General features: G+C 36.6%; 3 protein-coding genes across 3 annotated transcripts; 2 read left to right on the top strand and 1 right to left on the bottom strand.

The window, feature by feature from the left end:
• Positions 1–108: 108 nt before the first annotated feature.
• On the bottom strand, positions 109–2253 carry LOC9310547 (mannose-P-dolichol utilization defect 1 protein homolog 2). The gene is made up of 8 exons (XM_002872307.2): positions 1918–2253; positions 1672–1825; positions 1416–1488; positions 1267–1333; positions 1125–1184; positions 705–765; positions 571–612; positions 109–445 (listed from the first exon to the last, which is right to left on the bottom strand). Exons 1-8 carry the CDS (start codon positions 2062–2064, stop codon positions 342–344), a joined length of 708 nt encoding a protein of 235 aa, XP_002872353.1. The 5' UTR covers positions 2065–2253; the 3' UTR covers positions 109–341.
• A 5191-nt stretch (positions 2254–7444) lies between these two features.
• LOC9310546 (ethylene-responsive transcription factor RAP2-9) lies at positions 7445–8437 on the top strand. The gene has a single exon (XM_002874433.2). It carries the CDS (start codon positions 7863–7865, stop codon positions 8313–8315), a length of 453 nt encoding a protein of 150 aa, XP_002874479.2. The 5' UTR covers positions 7445–7862; the 3' UTR covers positions 8316–8437.
• A 5247-nt stretch (positions 8438–13684) lies between these two features.
• On the top strand, positions 13685–15428 carry LOC9308422 (uncharacterized protein At4g06744). Its single transcript, XM_021020464.1, has one exon. It carries the CDS (start codon positions 13903–13905, stop codon positions 15130–15132), a length of 1230 nt encoding a protein of 409 aa, XP_020876123.1. The 5' UTR covers positions 13685–13902; the 3' UTR covers positions 15133–15428.
• Positions 15429–17229: the final 1801 nt, after the last annotated feature.

The raw sequence follows: 17229 nt of genomic DNA, 5'->3' as shown, positions 1-17229 counted from the left end.
TTAATCAGATGCATATCTAAATGAAACATAAACATACATTAGACCAAACCCAAAGGTCGATCGGACTTGGATCTTGGTCAGCAGATCAACGACATTAATGCACCTTTGTAGTTTCAGATTTTAGCTAATATCACAACATAAGAAAGAATCAATCAGACCTAAAACAGCTACTTCACTATCAGATTCAAGTCCAACCCATAATAACATAATGTAGTAGCTGGGTAAAGTCTGAACATCCTTGCACAGTGATATTAAAAGAAGAAAAAGACCGTAATTGCAACATTGACTAATCTCTTTTTGGAGCCTACAACACCAGTATTTGATTTAGGACATCTTTCTAATCAATTAGCTTTCTTCTCCTTTGCTGCAGCAGGCTTAGAATACAAGAGAATCTGCGTCAGGATGCTTCCGTTGGTGACGACTCCAAGAGCAAAACCGGTAAGAACTATGGAACGGTTGAGGAAAAGGAAAGCTTTTCATAGAGTAAATAATACCATATATGACAAAATTGTGTTTGTATGATGATTTCAGCATGCATAATAAGAAGTAAAGATTATCTGAGAAGGATACTGCTTAGTGGAGCCTTTTCCTGGAGGCTGGTGAAAACTCTCACTGCGAGCAAAACAAACATGTATTACGAGACAAGAAAATATCACACATCAAATGGAATATAGAAGAGTCATCCAACAAGGGAGCCCTCTTACCTATGGACCCGGCGAAGTTCATGAAGAAAGTTAAGAAACTAAGTTCTCCGGTGCTTTTGTTCTGTAGATAGAGAGAGAAATGTGAACCGTAAGCATATATAGTTCTGGAAGTATACTTCTGCAGAATCTATAGAAATCTTTGTATGGTTCAAATGAGCATATATGCATCATAAAGTTTGAACCATAATGTGTATATGCATCTAATAATCAGTTTTTGTCATCCAGCAAAGTATTGCAAGGTAAACTATACTATGGCAGTTACTCATATATCGATCAATGGAACATAAAGCCGTGAAATGAAAGATTACTGCAACCATTGGAAACGTGACTCAAGTGCAAAACACCATTCAAACTTAGTCGAACAAGAAGATTCATCAACGAAACAAAAGAAGGAAAATGAGTATTCTAGTATAGACTCACTTTGAAGTTCTTCCATATCTGAGGGAGTCTTGCAAAGAGAAATATCGCATGTTGTGAAGCCTACAACAAATATACACTATCAAAATGTATCCACAGACACACAGAGAGCCTAAAGTGAATAATACAGGAACTTTTTCCTCACATAAAGAGCTTCGAAAAGCGTAGGATTAATCTGTCCAGCAAGCACAGTTGGCGCCACAGCGCAATATCTATATTGGCGTAACATTAAGAAAAAGCTAAACCAGAAATTCTAAAGTCAAAAGGTAAGAAATTCCTAAACCGAAAGGATACAGAAGTGGTCTGATCCAAGTTGTTACAGGTACTGGTTGAGAATAATAATAGATACAAGCAACCAAGATTAAAGCTGCAAAAATAATAAGAGACAAGAATATCAGAAATCATAACAATAAGCATACATATATCATAAAGTTTTCCCATTTATTTATAAATCATATTAGTGTCAATTGTCGTATATTAATGATAAACACAACTGTTAAATAGTATAATCAAGATTCAAGAGTAGGGTTCTTGATTGTAATTCTCCTACCTTGAATCAAAAGAAAAGCCATTTCGCCGAAAGCCGAAAAGGGAAGACCTTTATGCAAACAATAAGCAAGTGAAATTGTGTAACCAACCACTTCAAGCTCAAATGCCATAACACTTAAGCCTCGCACACTCTTATGTTGCACGATTTTCATTATCTACAATATAATCAATAAGCAAAAACGAATACAAGTCACAATTTTGGGATTAGGGTAAGAGTTTATAGACGAAGTTGATTTTGATTATATACCTGAGGGAGCTTGACGGTGATTGAAGCAGCGACAAGGCAATAACCTAGAAGCTTTGAAATTAGAGGAAGAAGACAATCTTTCTCCGGGAACTCACCGTTCCGGAGAGATCCGATCGCGCAGCTCATGTCGATTCCGAGATAATCCATTGATTTTGCGCTTGGATCTTTGGTCGGAAAAGCTGAGCAGAGACCAGAGAGGTTGGTTTGTTGGTTTGGTTAAGTCACGTGAAGTTGCCTCTATCTTAACATTCCGAGCAGAACTGTTTGGGCTTACAACGTGGCCTTTTTCATATCGGCCTCTTTCTCAACCCAATTACGTCGTTCCCGGTTTTTCTTTTCTTCCATTTCTTTTTTTTTTTTGGTATGAAAGGGGGAGACAAGTCTCCCACCATTTATTTAAAACTGAAAAGCAAATTACACTCTAACAAATCTAGGAGTTGCAGATCCTCGAGCGTCTTCAGAAAGAATCGAGTTCATCAACTCCGGTCGTCCTTGAAACATGTGAAAACCCAAAGGTAACGAAAACGCATAGTTCGCCAATCCGTCGGCTAGACGATTGGCCTCCCTATACACGTGAGAAATACGGACACACCAGTCCCTTGATAAGAAGCCGTAGCACAAACGTACTAGGAAAGATAATGGATGAGAATCCTCAATCCCTATCGTAAGAAAACCGACCACCACCTCCGAATCCACTTCTACCTCCAACTTGCGAATTCGTTTCTCCCAAGCAATATATAGGCCATAGTAAACGCCCCATAACTCGGCCAAAGGGGCTGAACATATACCTATATTCAAGGAGAAACCGCCACACCAATTCCCATCCCCATCTCTCATAACTCCTCCCGCTGTGGCTAACCCCGGGTTACCATGCGAGGCCCCATCCGTATTCAACTTCATCCAACCATCCCGTGGAGGCTTCCAACAGATCAGCCGTTCCACCCGAGGTGGCTTCCTTGCCTCTCCCGCCATATTTAAATATGCCACATCGACTTCTTGAGCTAGATCCTTAAGAAACCTCACTCTGTCACGACAACGACCATTTGAACCAAAAAACATTTCCACACCGCCACTTCCATCCCCACCAAACACTCATCGCGAACTTCGTGGACCACTTGCTACCATCTCTCTCCGTCTCATCCCCTAGATTCGCATACAACCATTCCAACAAGGATGATGCGAAGAAGCTCTGTCTCTTACTTAACGGAACAGTCCTGGTCCAAATACCTTCCATAGCCGGGCAGTCTCTAAGCACGTGTATAATAGTTTCAGTCCCGCCTTTACAGACTTGGCATATCTCCGTATTCCCTAGATGCCTCCTGTATCTCTCTGCATTCGTCATTATGGCATATCTTTTCTTCCATTTCTTGTCTTCAATATACTAAACAGTTTCTTTTTTTGGGAAAATTATAAAAAAATTCTAAAAACAAACATAAATTATTAATCTAGGCCATATATTTTAAAATTAAAGACGTACACCAACAAAAGACAAAATAATCCTTATATTTATCTTTTTTTTTTTGACGTCTAGATTTATTATTTATTGCAAATTATGAGAACTGTTACATAGACGATTCTACAACGGACAATTCCTTCCGACCCTTATTAGATCCACGACAGACGACACTTCATTCTCCACTCTCTTGACGGACACCTTCAATGATCCATGACCTGACGACACTTCTCTCTCGGCGTAGAATCCTGGCGAACGGCTATAATTGTACTTCGCTGGAGATCTCCTGCACACTTGCCTCCTTTAATCTGCAAATTTATTAATAAATCGCAATATCTGGGACTCGAACCCCAGACCTCTTGGTGTAGAAGCATTAATTAACCCTTGGTCAACCAATGGGCCAAGGGGGCTTCCACAATATTTATCTAATGATATGATTTAACATTAAAACAAAATTTAAACCTACCTTCACAATTTTAACCAGCCCACGTGAGATTTTTTGTTGATTTTTTTTTTTTTTGTTTTATGGATTTTGATAAAACCTAAAGATCATGACATACTAATCTAGGCTAATTTTTAATAAAACTTCAATTAATTTCCCAAACTTATATAAAATATGTGGTTAGGTTCGTTTATATAAGTAATAATCAAATCAGACTCCCTAAAAACGATTTTTTCAGTTCTACAAAAAAGTAGGTATGTCATAGTTTCATGAATCCTAATGTATAGTTGTTTAGTAAACTTAATCTGCAAAATTGTTTCATGAATAGTTTTGCACAATTATTATATAGATCTTTCATGTATAGTTGTTTGGTAAAGTTATTGGGTGAAGTTATTTTGCAAAGTTATCTACAGATTTTAATGTATAGTTATTTGCTAAAGTTTTCGGGTAAAGTAATTTGGCAGTTGGTAAATAGGTTTGGACAATTATTTTAGTATATATATTTGTTTAGTAAGGTTTCTTGGAAAAATTAATATGGACAGTTGTTTAGTAGATTTAGTTTCTTTGGTTAATAAAGTTTTTCGGTAAGTTGTTCTGCAAAGTTTTCTAATAAATTTAGTTTCACACAGTTATTATATAGATCTTAAGTATAGTTATTTGTTAAAGTTATAAGGTAAAGTTATTATGTAGAGTCACTTTCGTAAAGTTATTATATTGACTTTGTTTGATAGAGTGTTTGTGTAGAATGTTAAACTAATAAAAAATTTCTTTTTCAGTAATATTTTTACATAAAAAATGGTACATACAATTGTAGTTTTAGGTGATTGGATGTTGAAGAACGTATGACACTTTACAGTTTCGCTCGTCAATGAGTTTTATTTGCTACGAATGGAGAATCGTAAAGTTCAGATCGTTGATGAGTTATTTGCTATTTGTGGTGAAATTAGCTAGAGATTATGTTGATCTTGGTGATCATGATGATAAAAGTTTGCTTTGGCTTCTTTGAACCAAAAAGTCAGTCCTCCTATAATTCTCTTGGAATGTGGAATCAACCATGACACCAACTAAAATGCAAGGAAATATGAAAGACCCATAAACGTAGCTTCTTGTGAGTGTAATCATCATTATGGCAATGCTCCATCGCTGACTTGATCTTTTAGATTTATAAGAAGAAAAAAAAAGTTTTTTTTATACGATTTGTTTTCAAAAAAAAAAAAAAAGTTTCAGTATTTGATAAAGGGGAAGGGTATTTTTTTTCAAAAGATAAAAAGCACCAAAAGAGCTAAACCTGCGTTTAGAGTTGTTTTATAAAGTTTTAGTTTCGAAGTGGTTCTTATGTCTGATCTTGTGAGAACAGTTTTAAAAAGCTGAGGGAGCATTTCACTCAGACACCTATACTGGTATTACCGAAGGCTGGGGTACCTTATGCGGTTTATACAGATGCATCGTGAACTGGGTTAGGATGTGTACTTAGGCAGGATGGTCAAGTCATCGCCTATGCATCAAGGCAGCTGAGGAAGCACGAGATTAATTACCCTACTCATGACTTGGAGTTAGCTGCAGTGGTTTTTGCTCTTAAGGTTTGGAGAGCCTACTTGTATGGGGAGAAGTACAAGTTTTTACTGATCATAAGAGCCTGAAGTATATCTTCACTCAAGCAGATTTGAATTTGAGACAGAGGAGATGGACATAATTTCTTGCAGACTATGATTTGGATATTGCTTACCATGCAGGCAAAGCTAATCAGGTAGCAGATGCACTAAGCAGAACGAGACATGATGTGAATGCAACAAAAGAAGTGGAAGAGCTTGTTTCAGCCTTGACAAGCCTCAATATTTGTGAAGCCTCGGTTGAAGATGAAGTAGTTGGCTTGAAAGCGGTAAACCAAGCTGACTTACTGTGGAGAATTCGTGAGGCACAGAAAGAAGATGTCGTATTAAAGAAAGAAGTTGAAAGTGAAGTTGAAGGATACGATATCACAAAGAATGGGACGTTCGTTTTTAAGGGCCGAGTATGCATCCCAGATGATAAAGATCTAAAGGAAGAGATCTTGAGACAAGCGCACCGATAAGGTGCTATTTCTTCAGTTCAGCCATTTCTGCTGGAGCTAAACGATAAGATGCCTTGGATACTGGAGCAGTCCCTGGCTCTAACTCAATGGTGAAAGCATCTCCTCGATCTGGTGGCGGTCCTTGGAGCGGTTCAAAAACATATGTATACTCTGCTACTACAAGAATATCTTCCAATTATATCCTTGTATCTCCTCCGTCAATAGAGATTGTTGCCAAGTAAGCTTCAGGCCCAGTCCACTGTAACTTCTTTGCTTGGATCATCGAAATGATAAGCCCGCTTCGAGTATCGACTCCTTGAAACATCAAGTTACCCTCTGCTCGAGTAAAATTGACCCGCAATCTTGGGCAATCCAAATTTGCATTATGTCGTTTCAAAAATATCATATTATTATCCAATTTCTTATAAGTCTTTAAAGCCTCCCGGACGTAACGGACCGGCCGTCGGATAGGGGTGGACCCATGGGCCTGAGAGAGGACGTGGGGCCCACTGGTACCGGGGCGTTACAAGTGATATCAGAGCCGAACCCAGACGAGTGTGGAGTCAAGAGGGCTCATACCGTCAGGGGTTACGGTCTTGGTGCGCAACAAGGACGTTGCGATCTGTTAGTGGGGGTGAATTGTAACACTCCGGTTTCAGAAATATGGTGGTGCATGCAGAGAGGTTTAAAAGAATTGATTTGGACACCTATATCACCAAAGTGCACTTATCTTTTCGGTCAACCATCCTAAGAGAACTCCACAGTTAAGCGTGCTTGGGCTGAAGTAGTTTCAGGATGGGTGACATTCCGGGAAGTGATTGTCGGAACTGTGTGAGTGAGGACAAAAATACAGGGAAAGATCATGTGGTGATTTGTAGGGTCGGTAAACAAGTCTTTAAAGTCTTCCGGACGTAACGGACCGGCCGTCAGACAGGGGTGGGCCCATGGGCTACCCCTGTCCAAGCAGTCTGTTTTGTAATAATATTTGGAAACATTAGACGATAAAATATGATATTTGGAAGTATATATTAAAGCAAAAAGAGATGGAGGGAAAAAAAGTGAGCTTGCCGGGCACACCCCTCTTAACGAAATGATATGCACAATACATATGAATGTTTTAGCTAGCGCTGGGAGTTCGGTGAAAACCGATCAAACCGACCCGATCAAACCGACATTTTTGGTTATCGGCGTAAACCGAACAATTTCTTCCTAACCGATCGGCGTAATTAATTTGGGTAATCAGATTTCGGTTCGGATCGGTTCGGTAATCGTAACCGATCGGGTTTACTTAAACCGAGAATCTGCAGCCATATATAAGGATACTGAGTCATTTACCCTAATTTGGTTTCATTTTCTTCTACGCCTCAGCCTCTATCTAAAGCCGAGTTCATCTTCTTCTCCAACCTAAGCCATAATCAGCACCACGTTTCTTTTTCTTCATCAATTGTTGTTAGCTCTTCTTCTTTCTACACCCGTAACCACAATTTTTAGGGATAAGCTCTTTTTTTCTTCCCTTAATCACTTCTTAGTCTGATTATTTATTGTTTTCTCGCTAAGAATATATCTAAGAATTAAATATTTTGATAAGAAAACAGAAGTTAAGACCAAAGTGATGGAAGGAGAATGTGTTGCATTTTGCATAGTGGTAGCCGGAAGAATGGGCTGCCACGTCGGGTGTCCAAATGTCGACAAGCCGTCACACAGCCGTTGTCAGCTGCTTATTAAACCGCAATGCCAACAGTCAATGTCTTCCACACTAAAAAAAAAGTCAAACAAGAGTTTTAGGTTAAATAGTAAAATTGGAAAGAAAGAGGGTTCTTGAGTACAGTATGTCGGCTATGTTTTGAGTTTAATTAATATAAAAAAAAATTGGGAAAGAAAAAAGTGACGGCGCAGCCACATAACGCATATCTTTAGCCGCCTAACATGACACATATCTTCTCGCTCTCTTTATATATAACACACGTAGACATGTCACGTTTGGTTAACTTTAGGGTTTTATGGTGATTGAATACAAACGAAAACAAGACTTTCCTATGGTGAAAGAAGGAATGGTCATGAACGAGAAGCCAAAGAGAAATCTCATGAGCCCCAATGAGAAGCGATACAAAGGGATAAGGATGAGGAAGTGGGGGAAGTGGGTGGCTGAGATAAGAGAGCCTAACAAACGATCACGGATCTGGCTTGGTTCTTATAAAACCGCGGTTGCAGCGGCACGTGCCTATGACACCGCTGTGTTTTACTTACGAGGTCCATCGGCGAGACTCAATTTCCCCGAACAGGTCTTACAAGATGGAAACGGCGGTGAAGGTGTAGGAGGAGACATGTCTGCGACGTTAATACGGCAGAAGGCGGCTGAGGTGGGAGCTAGAGTCGACGCGGAGTTGCGGTTAGAGAATAAGATGGTTGAGAAATTAGACATGAATAAGTTGCCGGAGGCATATGGATTGTAATTTTTTATAGTTTGGTAGTTTATAGGTTGGAGATTGCCCGGAGACAGAGTTAAACAGAGGTTCTCTGACTCATATGAGGCTTAATATAGTTGAAATTTGCTTTTTTTTTTTTTTTTTTTTTTTCTTTTTGGGAAAATTGAATTAATTAGATGATCATATATAGTAAATTTTTCATAACATGGATCCTAAGAAACAAACAAATAAAGAAACAAATGCTAATAACCAATGATTATAACGGATGATTAATGTCCAAGTAAGGTGGAAACCATTGTTGGTGTTTTTTTGGCGATATAGGTTTCTTGTAAACCATAATTTGTAACAGTTTGTGCAACTGCTAAGTGCTATGTCTTCCCGACTTTCTTTGATTTCTTGTCATGACCTTAAAGTCTTGTTTTCTAATGGAACAGTAAAGGCAGCTCCACATAATGATTGGCGTTTTATCCATGAGAAAACCGAATGTGTATTTTGTATGGGCCAAAAACCTGCGGGCCTAAACGTTTAATTATGTGATCAATTTTATCTATAACGTTTGTAAAATAAACGACTCAAAAATGTTTTTGGATAAGTTCTAGGCCTGGACATATGGGTAACCCGTTCAGGTTCGGGTTAAATGGGTAATGAATTTACGACCTATTCGGATATTTCTAAATATTCGGATCCGGTCCGGTTCGGGTATCGTTTGGTTCGGGTCGGTTTGGGTAAAAAATTTTAGACCCTATACATACCCGGAAAATATGGGTATCCGTTCGGTTCGGATATTTTATATGTAAAATGTCGGGTTTTATACGTAAAATATCGGGTACCCAAAAAAAACTTTAAAAATTTGTTAAATTTTAATAAATTTAATTATATTTGAATACATTTTGCTAAACTTTGACAAACATAACAAATAATTTTTGGATAGTTTGGTTGTTTTGGGTATTTAAGTCTAAAGTTAATTGACATATTTAGATTTATAATTGTAATTCTAGATAATTAAATTATATTAAAATTATATATAATTAATATTTTTGATATTTAATTATATGTTCGAGTATTCGGGCACCCTGTTTGGGTAATGGGTATTATCCGGACCGACCCGATACCCACGGATTTTCAAAAACTGTACCCAATGAGATAATTTCCTCTTACCCATACTCGCCCCGAACCGGTTTTTTTGGTCCGGGTTTCGGATCCGATTTTTTTGCCCATGCCTGAGTTCATTTGGATGCTCTTCGAGGACCTTAACGTTTCTTTCTTGGCAAAGTTCAATGATCTAATATACTCCCCGACAATGGATTATTGTTGATTTTGTCACCCAAATATTTCAGATTTGTTAAAAACTATACATTTGTGAATTGTTTTTGTATATAAATACATACTTAATTAATGCTAAATAATTATTTTTTAAGAGTTTCTCTTTCTTCACTCTCAAATAACTCTTCATCAGTTAAATGTATTATGTCGTCTGGTTAAATATGGCAAAGCTGTCCAGTGTGGTATCTGGCTTTTATCCAACATACAGTATATTGGCTTTCATAGCAGTGCATGGTCGGCTTTTCGTCTAGTATCGTCGGCGCTTCCAGTGGAGATGGCTACCTTACGGTTTCTATCCGGTACGGTGTAGTCCGGTTTCCTTTTTTTTCTTTCACCTTTTTCTCTTTTCTAGTATATCCGGTTTTATTTTCTTTAGGTTTATATCACGGTTATGTTAGAGCGTTGATTATATCTGTTGGGGTCAGATTCTATCTCTTAGTACCGAACCAAACTTTGGACACCTCAGGGAAATTCCGAGGTGACCTCGGGGCAGCATGCTAGTCACCTCGGGGCAGCATGCTAATCACCTCGGGGCAACATGCCAATCACCTCGGATTCAGCATGCCAATCACCTCGGTTTCAGCATGCCAATCACCTCGGGTTCAGCATGCCAATCACCTCGGTTTCAGCATGCCAATCGCCTCGGGTTCAGCATGCCAATCGCCCAGGGTTCAGCATGCTAATCGCCTCGGGTATCTGCCAGTAAGCTCGGGAACCCGAGCCAGCTCCCTTCGAATACCCGAGCCAGTTATCTTCGGATTCCCGAGCCGGTTATCTTCGAACTGTTTTTTGTTGATACCCGAGCCGATTCTCTTCGGAAGCCCGGCTCGCGTCTCTCCGATATCCGAGCCAAACGCCAATCAGCTTCCGAATCGCCCGAGGAGAGATCATGAGTCACCCGAAGCAAGGACTTGGTAAAATATTCGCCCTCGAAGTATCATTTCCAAGCAAAGTGTCATTTCCGAAAAGAAGGATCATTTCCGATAAACCCGGAAATGATAGGGAGGAATCTCGAAGGATCAACTCAAATCAGGAAATGTTCCAAAAAACTCCGAAGAATAAGGAAACTATCCTAATCCGCGATATTCTAGCCGACTTCAAGATAAATGGAAATCTTCCGAGAATATCGCTGGAGAGGCGGTTTATCATCGCTATATAAAGAGACTCAAGGCTCTCATAGAAGGGCAAGCAAGATCGCTCTAGATCGCTCTGTATTTACAGAGAAGATTTCTAAACCCTTTTCTATACTCATACTCTTTTATGCAATCTCTTATTCATATGATGTTGTGTTTTTTGAGTATGTGTGAGTAGTTTATTCGTTGGGTATAAGGGTTTCAAAGGGGATTTATGGATCTGTTTTATAGGGTTTCTTAGATCTATATTTAGGTCATCTTTGTTCTTCGTTCTAGGTTTGTTCTTAATGCATATTGCTTGAATAGCTAACTTGCAATTGATCTAAGGTGGTTTTATGCATCAAAAGTATATAAACCCGTGTTCACTAGCCTAGATGTGAGTATCGTGTTATAACAAACACACACCACTTAGTTATAGGGCTTTACAAACTATAATCGAACTCGTTATTCATGCTGGTTTAATCTCCTCGTTGTATGCTTTACTTTAGTAACATAGTTGTTAGACTTAGATAGTCGTTTAGTCATAAGCTAAACGGTTTTACATAAGTGTTTCGTAGTTCATGAACTCTTTAAAAAGCATATGTATTCCTTTGTTTAAAACCCTAGAATAACCCGATCCATGATACCCTGAGAAATTTCTGAAGCCCAACTTCTCGTTTATTGATAGCCCTAATCGTTTGCTTTGCTTTAATTCTCTTATTTTGTTAGTTACAACCCAAAACCAAACCCCTCTTTTTATTTGTTTTAGACATATTCCTTTCCATTGAATTCATATCGTACTTATAAGTCTATGTGGGATCGATCTTTAAATACTACATCTGATTAACTGTGCACTTGCAATATTCCGTGTAGTCTCTAAGAAAAAACTTTGAGGCGAAATAAATCACGCATCAGTACGATTTTAGTTGAAGATTCAAAGCACGTTCCTCAGCTTATTACTATTGCATGCCTTTAGCTGTATCTTTTATGTTAAAGCTTCGATTGATATTTATTCAACAGAAGAGTTGTCTGAGAAATACAAAAAAATCTATCTTTGATCTTCACTCGGTCCTAGTTTCGATCAGAAGGATGATGATGGAAAACTTTTCTCCTCATGTTACACGCGTCTTTGATGTTAACATGTGTCTTGGGATTTTTCTAATTTGATCCAATCTTCTCTTCTAAGTGACGCAATGTTAGGCTAGTTGGACTTTTTTGTAGTCTTTGTAAACTATTTGATGATGTTGGGCTTTTTCTTTGTCGATGTATGTTATGTTTCTATCAATACAATCTTTGTTTGAGGAAAAAATACATAATTACAAACACTAAACCCTAAAAAATGGAACAAAAAAAAACTCAAACATAGTGTGTAAAATTGTGTTTTTAGATATAAAAAAATGGCAAATATAAAATATTTAAGATAAATTGGCAAAACCCACAAATGTATAACAAAAACAAAAAATTAACTGGCATAAAGTTAAACAATATATATATATATATATATATATATATTCAAAAATATAGTCCATTTAATAGAAATTTACATATTTGGATATAAAAAAAAATCAAAAAGAAATGTGAATTTAAGAATTATAAAAAATAAACAGAATGAAACTTAAAATGGAAAACAGTACATGCAAAAAACGTAAGAGGTTTTATTGTTAATATGAACAAAACTAGATGATTATCAATTAATTGAGTACATCCTCTTTATTGTAATTCTCTATTTTTACCTCTAAAATATAGAATTCTATAATAGAGGTGGCTTTTACTCTAATGTATTCCTCTATTTTTTCCTCTAAAAATGAACATTCCATATTATTTCTATTTTTATTTTAGGTTTAATACCTTTATTTATCAAAATTATTGCAAATTAACCCATTTACTTTAACTTTTACATAACTATGCTATTATTCAAATTAAATATTTATTATTAAAAATACATTATATCATATAAAAAGAAGAAAACATAGTACATATTGTTTAACCATTGGTATTAGTGTATTTTGTGTAACTATCGGCAGTACTGTATTTTAAATTATTATAGAACTAATAAAAAAATATAATTTATATATTTGTGACTTTATATAATTTCTCTTTTGAAAATAGTAGTCTCAAATTTTTAGAACATATATTTATGGGGTTTTTGCAAAAATGCCCCTTTTTCAATGCCACTTTTCAAAAATACCCCTTCTTTAAAACCTTATAAAAAATGCTCTTAAAAATATAAGATTTACCCAAATATGTATGTAACATTATTAAAACATACACAAACTACATTTCTATGTATCTAAAATCTTATAAATACTTTATAAATACCTTATAAATGCATTTTAAATATCTTTGAAAACCTTTAAAATATCTTGTAAAACCTTTGAAAAACCTTAAAAATCCTTTAAAATAACTTGTAAAACCTTTAAAAACACCTTATAAAACCTTATAAATACTTGGATCGAGTCTTCAAGTAGTAGTTACAATCCATAAGTACCTTATAAACCTAATAAAACTTTATAAAAATTTCAGATTTTAAAAGGGGCATTTTTGAAAATGGACATCTAAAAGGGACATTTTTTAAAAGGGGTACACCAAAAGGGGCATTTTTAACAATTTCTCTATATTTATACTAAAACCTCTAAAATCAAGCCAAAATATTAATTTCATTTAGTTTAGTCATAAAAAAAAAATTAAAAGTTAAAGAATTATTTTGTAAATAAAAAAGTTTAACTCTATTATAGAGATCCTCTATATATAGAACAAAAAATAAAGATCTCAGAGGTGGACATAGAGATATGTTGGAAGAGATTTTATTCTAAAATAAAGTATAAAGATAAATATAGAGGTAGGTTAGAGATGTTTTAATGCGTTTATGTTATAAAAAAATTAGATGTCTTTGATACCGGATACGTACTTTGTTTAGAGAAAGTGACATGTAAGTTAACATCTTTGTCATGTTGTAATATAAAGTGGGATTGTTATCATTTTGTATTTTACTTCCCAATGATTTATAAATTTTTATAACGTTTTATATTTCATAAACCTAGTGGCTAGTAGTAAGAAACTCTCAAGAAACCTACCCACCTAAAAAGAGAGAAAAACAAAACAAAAAATAGTAAGGCACAATAAACACTAAGACCACCTCTTCTCTTGTATCGTCGACAAAGTTTTGTTCAGTGGCAAAGATGAAGAATCCTTTGCTTTTGGCTCTTTTCCTTGTTGGCACCGTCGCTTTACCAGATAGAAGCAGCAGAGGAACTCAAGAATTGACCAACGATGGCCTCACCGGCACGAGTCAAGCAATACTCTCTTTCTTTGACCAAAGACTTGCAGTGGTGTACCCAGTGATCCAGAGATTCAAGTCACTCATCACTCTCGACCCTTATAACGTAACCAAGACATGGATTGGTTCAGACATCTGTAGTTATAGAGGCTTCCACTGTGACAATCCTCCGGACAACACAACCGCAGTTACTGTCGCTTCTATCGATTTCAATGGCTTTCAGCTCTCTGCTCCCTCCATCGAAGGATTTATCGATCAATTCCCTGACTTAGCTCTGTTTCATGTTAACTCCAACAACTTTGGAGGTACCGTGCCTTCCAAGATAGTCAACCTCAGGTATCTCTACGAGCTCGACATCAGCAACAATCGATTCACCGGTCAGTTTCCGACCGCAGTTGTCGGTATGTCCGGTTTGACGTTTCTTGACATCCGGTTCAACTCTTTCTCTGGTTCAATTCCACCACAAATCCTCGGTCAGAACCTCGAGGTTCTCTTCATCAATGACAATGGCTTCACTGCGAGCCTCCCCGAGATACCTGGTGATGGTACTAGTACAACACACATTCTTTTCTTAACTTTTGCAAACAACAAGTTCAACGGTCCTCTGCCGAGAAGCATCTTAAGATCAATGTCAACTTTAACTGAAGTACTCTTCTTGAATAACGATTTTACCGGTTGTATCCCTCACGAGATCGGGTTTCTCACGGGGGCATCAGTGATCGATATTGGTGGAAACAAGCTCACAGGGCCTTTGCCCCTTTCCCTAATGTGTCTAGAGAAAGTAGAGCAGGTCAACTTTGCTGGGAATCTCTTGTTTGGGGCAATCCCGGAGGCAGTTTGCATGCTGCTCCGGGACAATCTTGTCAACTTATCGTTGTCTAATAACTATTTCACGCATGTAGGGCCTTGGTGTAGGGGTTTACTTGACAGAGGTGTACTTGACGTTAGTAACAATTGCATTCCTTTCTTCCCAGGACAAAGATCGATGCAAGAATGTGCGGAGTTCTTTGTCAAACCTAAAAAGTACTACTGTCCTCACATGTGGTTCCATAGTTTTTTCTCTTGTAGATATTCTCACATATCTTCTTCCTCTTCTAGTGCTTTCATGCCCATGGTGGCTCCCTCACCTTAATGTACATTTCAGCGTATTTTCTCTCTCTCATTGTAAGGAAAAATAATCGAATTATGTTTCGACCTACAAAATTATGGTAACGGAAGGGCCATAATGGTGGTTGTGTTGCAAAATACATGTATAGTTTTCTTTTTTTGGGTAGCTAGTATGGTTTCCATGTCCATGAATGAGTAAACTAACACCATCTTGTGTCATGTCCTATAAATTCATGACTTACTCATGACTCATGATAAAAAGATAAGGCCAATGTTATGAGTTAAAACTTAAAAGCAATGCCACTAGGATTTCCTCTCTAATGTAACATACGTTTCTATCATGATCTTAGGATCACTTCGAGCTTCTTCAAACCTTTCCTATGATTTCACTTGTTGAATGTGAAATAATTGTGAAACTTTCAACAAAGCGATGCCGACGAACATAATTAGTTTTATAAGAAACAGTGTAAAATCTTAATGATGAGTTTTCATTATATTGAGTGCTAATGTAAGTAGACCCACTAAGGGACCATCATATAAATTATGTGGAGTGGGCACCATTCCTCCACGTCTACTGCATTTGATGGGTTAAAATTTAAATCATTTAATGTACCAAAAAGATAAAGAGAGATGAGTAAAGGTGACCCCATTCCTACCAAACCCATTGACATTTTCTATCGACTATCTTATTAAAACTTCTAAAAAGAATTAGTAGTCTAAACGAAATCCATTATAGCGTAATCATATATATACACTGCATCCAGCTAAGAAAAGGCTTGCCGCAACTACAAAAACAATTTTCCATTCGTTTCAAAATATAAGATTTTTTAGCTATAAATACGTAGATTTAAAAATATCTACTTTAAAAAAGTTCAATCACTCAAAAAAAAACAATGCATAATATAAATAATTATAAATATAGAAATAATTTATAATTTGTATAAAACCTTGAAAAAATCATATATTGTGAAACAAAAGTTTTCTCCAAAATATTCTATAATATTATAAAACAAAAAAAGTATTATTTAACTAGGTTTGTAGTTGTATTGTGGGCAATTATGATTCTAAAAAAAAAATTTGTGATATTTTTTTGTCAATACTTTTTATAAGTATAACGGTTTAGTAATCCAACAATAATATTTTAATTTTAATAAACAATTTATTGTAACTAATATAATATGAAATATATGTATATAAATTATAAAATGGTAAAACAATAACAAGTAACGAGTCAAACAAGACGATTATTAGTTTTTTTAACTACTTTGTTATTTGGCTTGTACTTACAAGTATCTAAATTATATTATTTGGTATTTGCTTTGACAACAACGAGTACTTGTTTTTTCAAGGCGGGCACCAGACGAGTAACGGGTACAGGAGAGTAATGAGAGAGATTTATTGCTGGAGCACATCAGGACTAATTTATAGAGAGCTCAGGATGTTATGAAACGCAATGCAGATAAGAAGCGACATTATTTGGTGTTTATGGTTGGTGATTGGGTATATTTGAAGTTGCAACCCTACCGACAACAGGCGGTGGTTTGCCGGCCTTGCTATAAGCTATCTGCAAAGTTCTTTGGTCCTTTTTAGATTGTGGAGCGTATTGGCATTACGGCTTATTGCCTTAAGCTTCCTGATTCCTCGAAAATCCATTATGTCTTCCATTTCTCTCAACTTAAGACCAACAGATCCCTTCTTATGTATCAGCAAAGACTCTTTCTCTATCCGAGTCTTCTTCTGTAGCAAAGCCTCCCTTTCGATCAAAGTCTTCACTTGTTTTTGTGTTTCGATTCCTTTCAGCTTCCAAACTCATCAGCAATCACCTAACTTTGCTTGATTCTCTTCCTCAAATACGAATTCTCTATGACGGCACGATCCTGCCACTGAATGAGAAATTTCATGCCCCCAGTTTCATTAAAAAGAACCTCCACATTCTGCTCATGAAATAGAGATTTATCTTCAACAATTTCTGGTGGAAGCTTAAATAACCGTTGTAGTTCATTTGTGAGATTCATGCTTTTATGCTGAGACTTTTGGCTTGGTGATGTGCCAGAGAAGGGATTTATGCTGATCTCTTGTAAACGTCTTTGTGTCAGAGCTTGAGAACAATTGATCCTCTTGA

The sequence above is a fragment of the Arabidopsis lyrata genome (assembly GCF_000004255.2).
Source record: "Arabidopsis lyrata subsp. lyrata unplaced genomic scaffold ARALYscaffold_6, whole genome shotgun sequence".
NCBI lineage: Eukaryota > Viridiplantae > Streptophyta > Magnoliopsida > Brassicales > Brassicaceae > Arabidopsis > Arabidopsis lyrata.
Note: the sequence above shows the minus strand (reverse complement) of the source record. Positions and strands in the feature narration are given on the sequence as shown.

Bases quoted from the DNA above. Each gene is read 5' to 3' on its own strand.
- LOC9310546 (XM_002874433.2), top strand. From the start codon at position 7,863: ATGGTGATTGAATACAAACGAAAACAAGACTTTCCTATGGTGAAAGAA.
- LOC9308422 (XM_021020464.1), top strand. From the start codon at position 13,903: ATGAAGAATCCTTTGCTTTTGGCTCTTTTCCTTGTTGGCACCGTCGCT.
- LOC9310547 (XM_002872307.2), bottom strand. From the start codon at position 2,064: ATGGATTATCTCGGAATCGACATGAGCTGCGCGATCGGATCTCTCCGG. The intron at 1,334-1,415 runs GTATCCTTTCGG...ACGCCAATATAG, and splicing joins ACTTGGATCAGACCACTTCT to ATATTGCGCTGTGGCGCCAA. The intron at 1,185-1,266 runs GTGAGGAAAAAG...TATTTGTTGTAG, and splicing joins CGCTTTTCGAAGCTCTTTAT to GCTTCACAACATGCGATATT.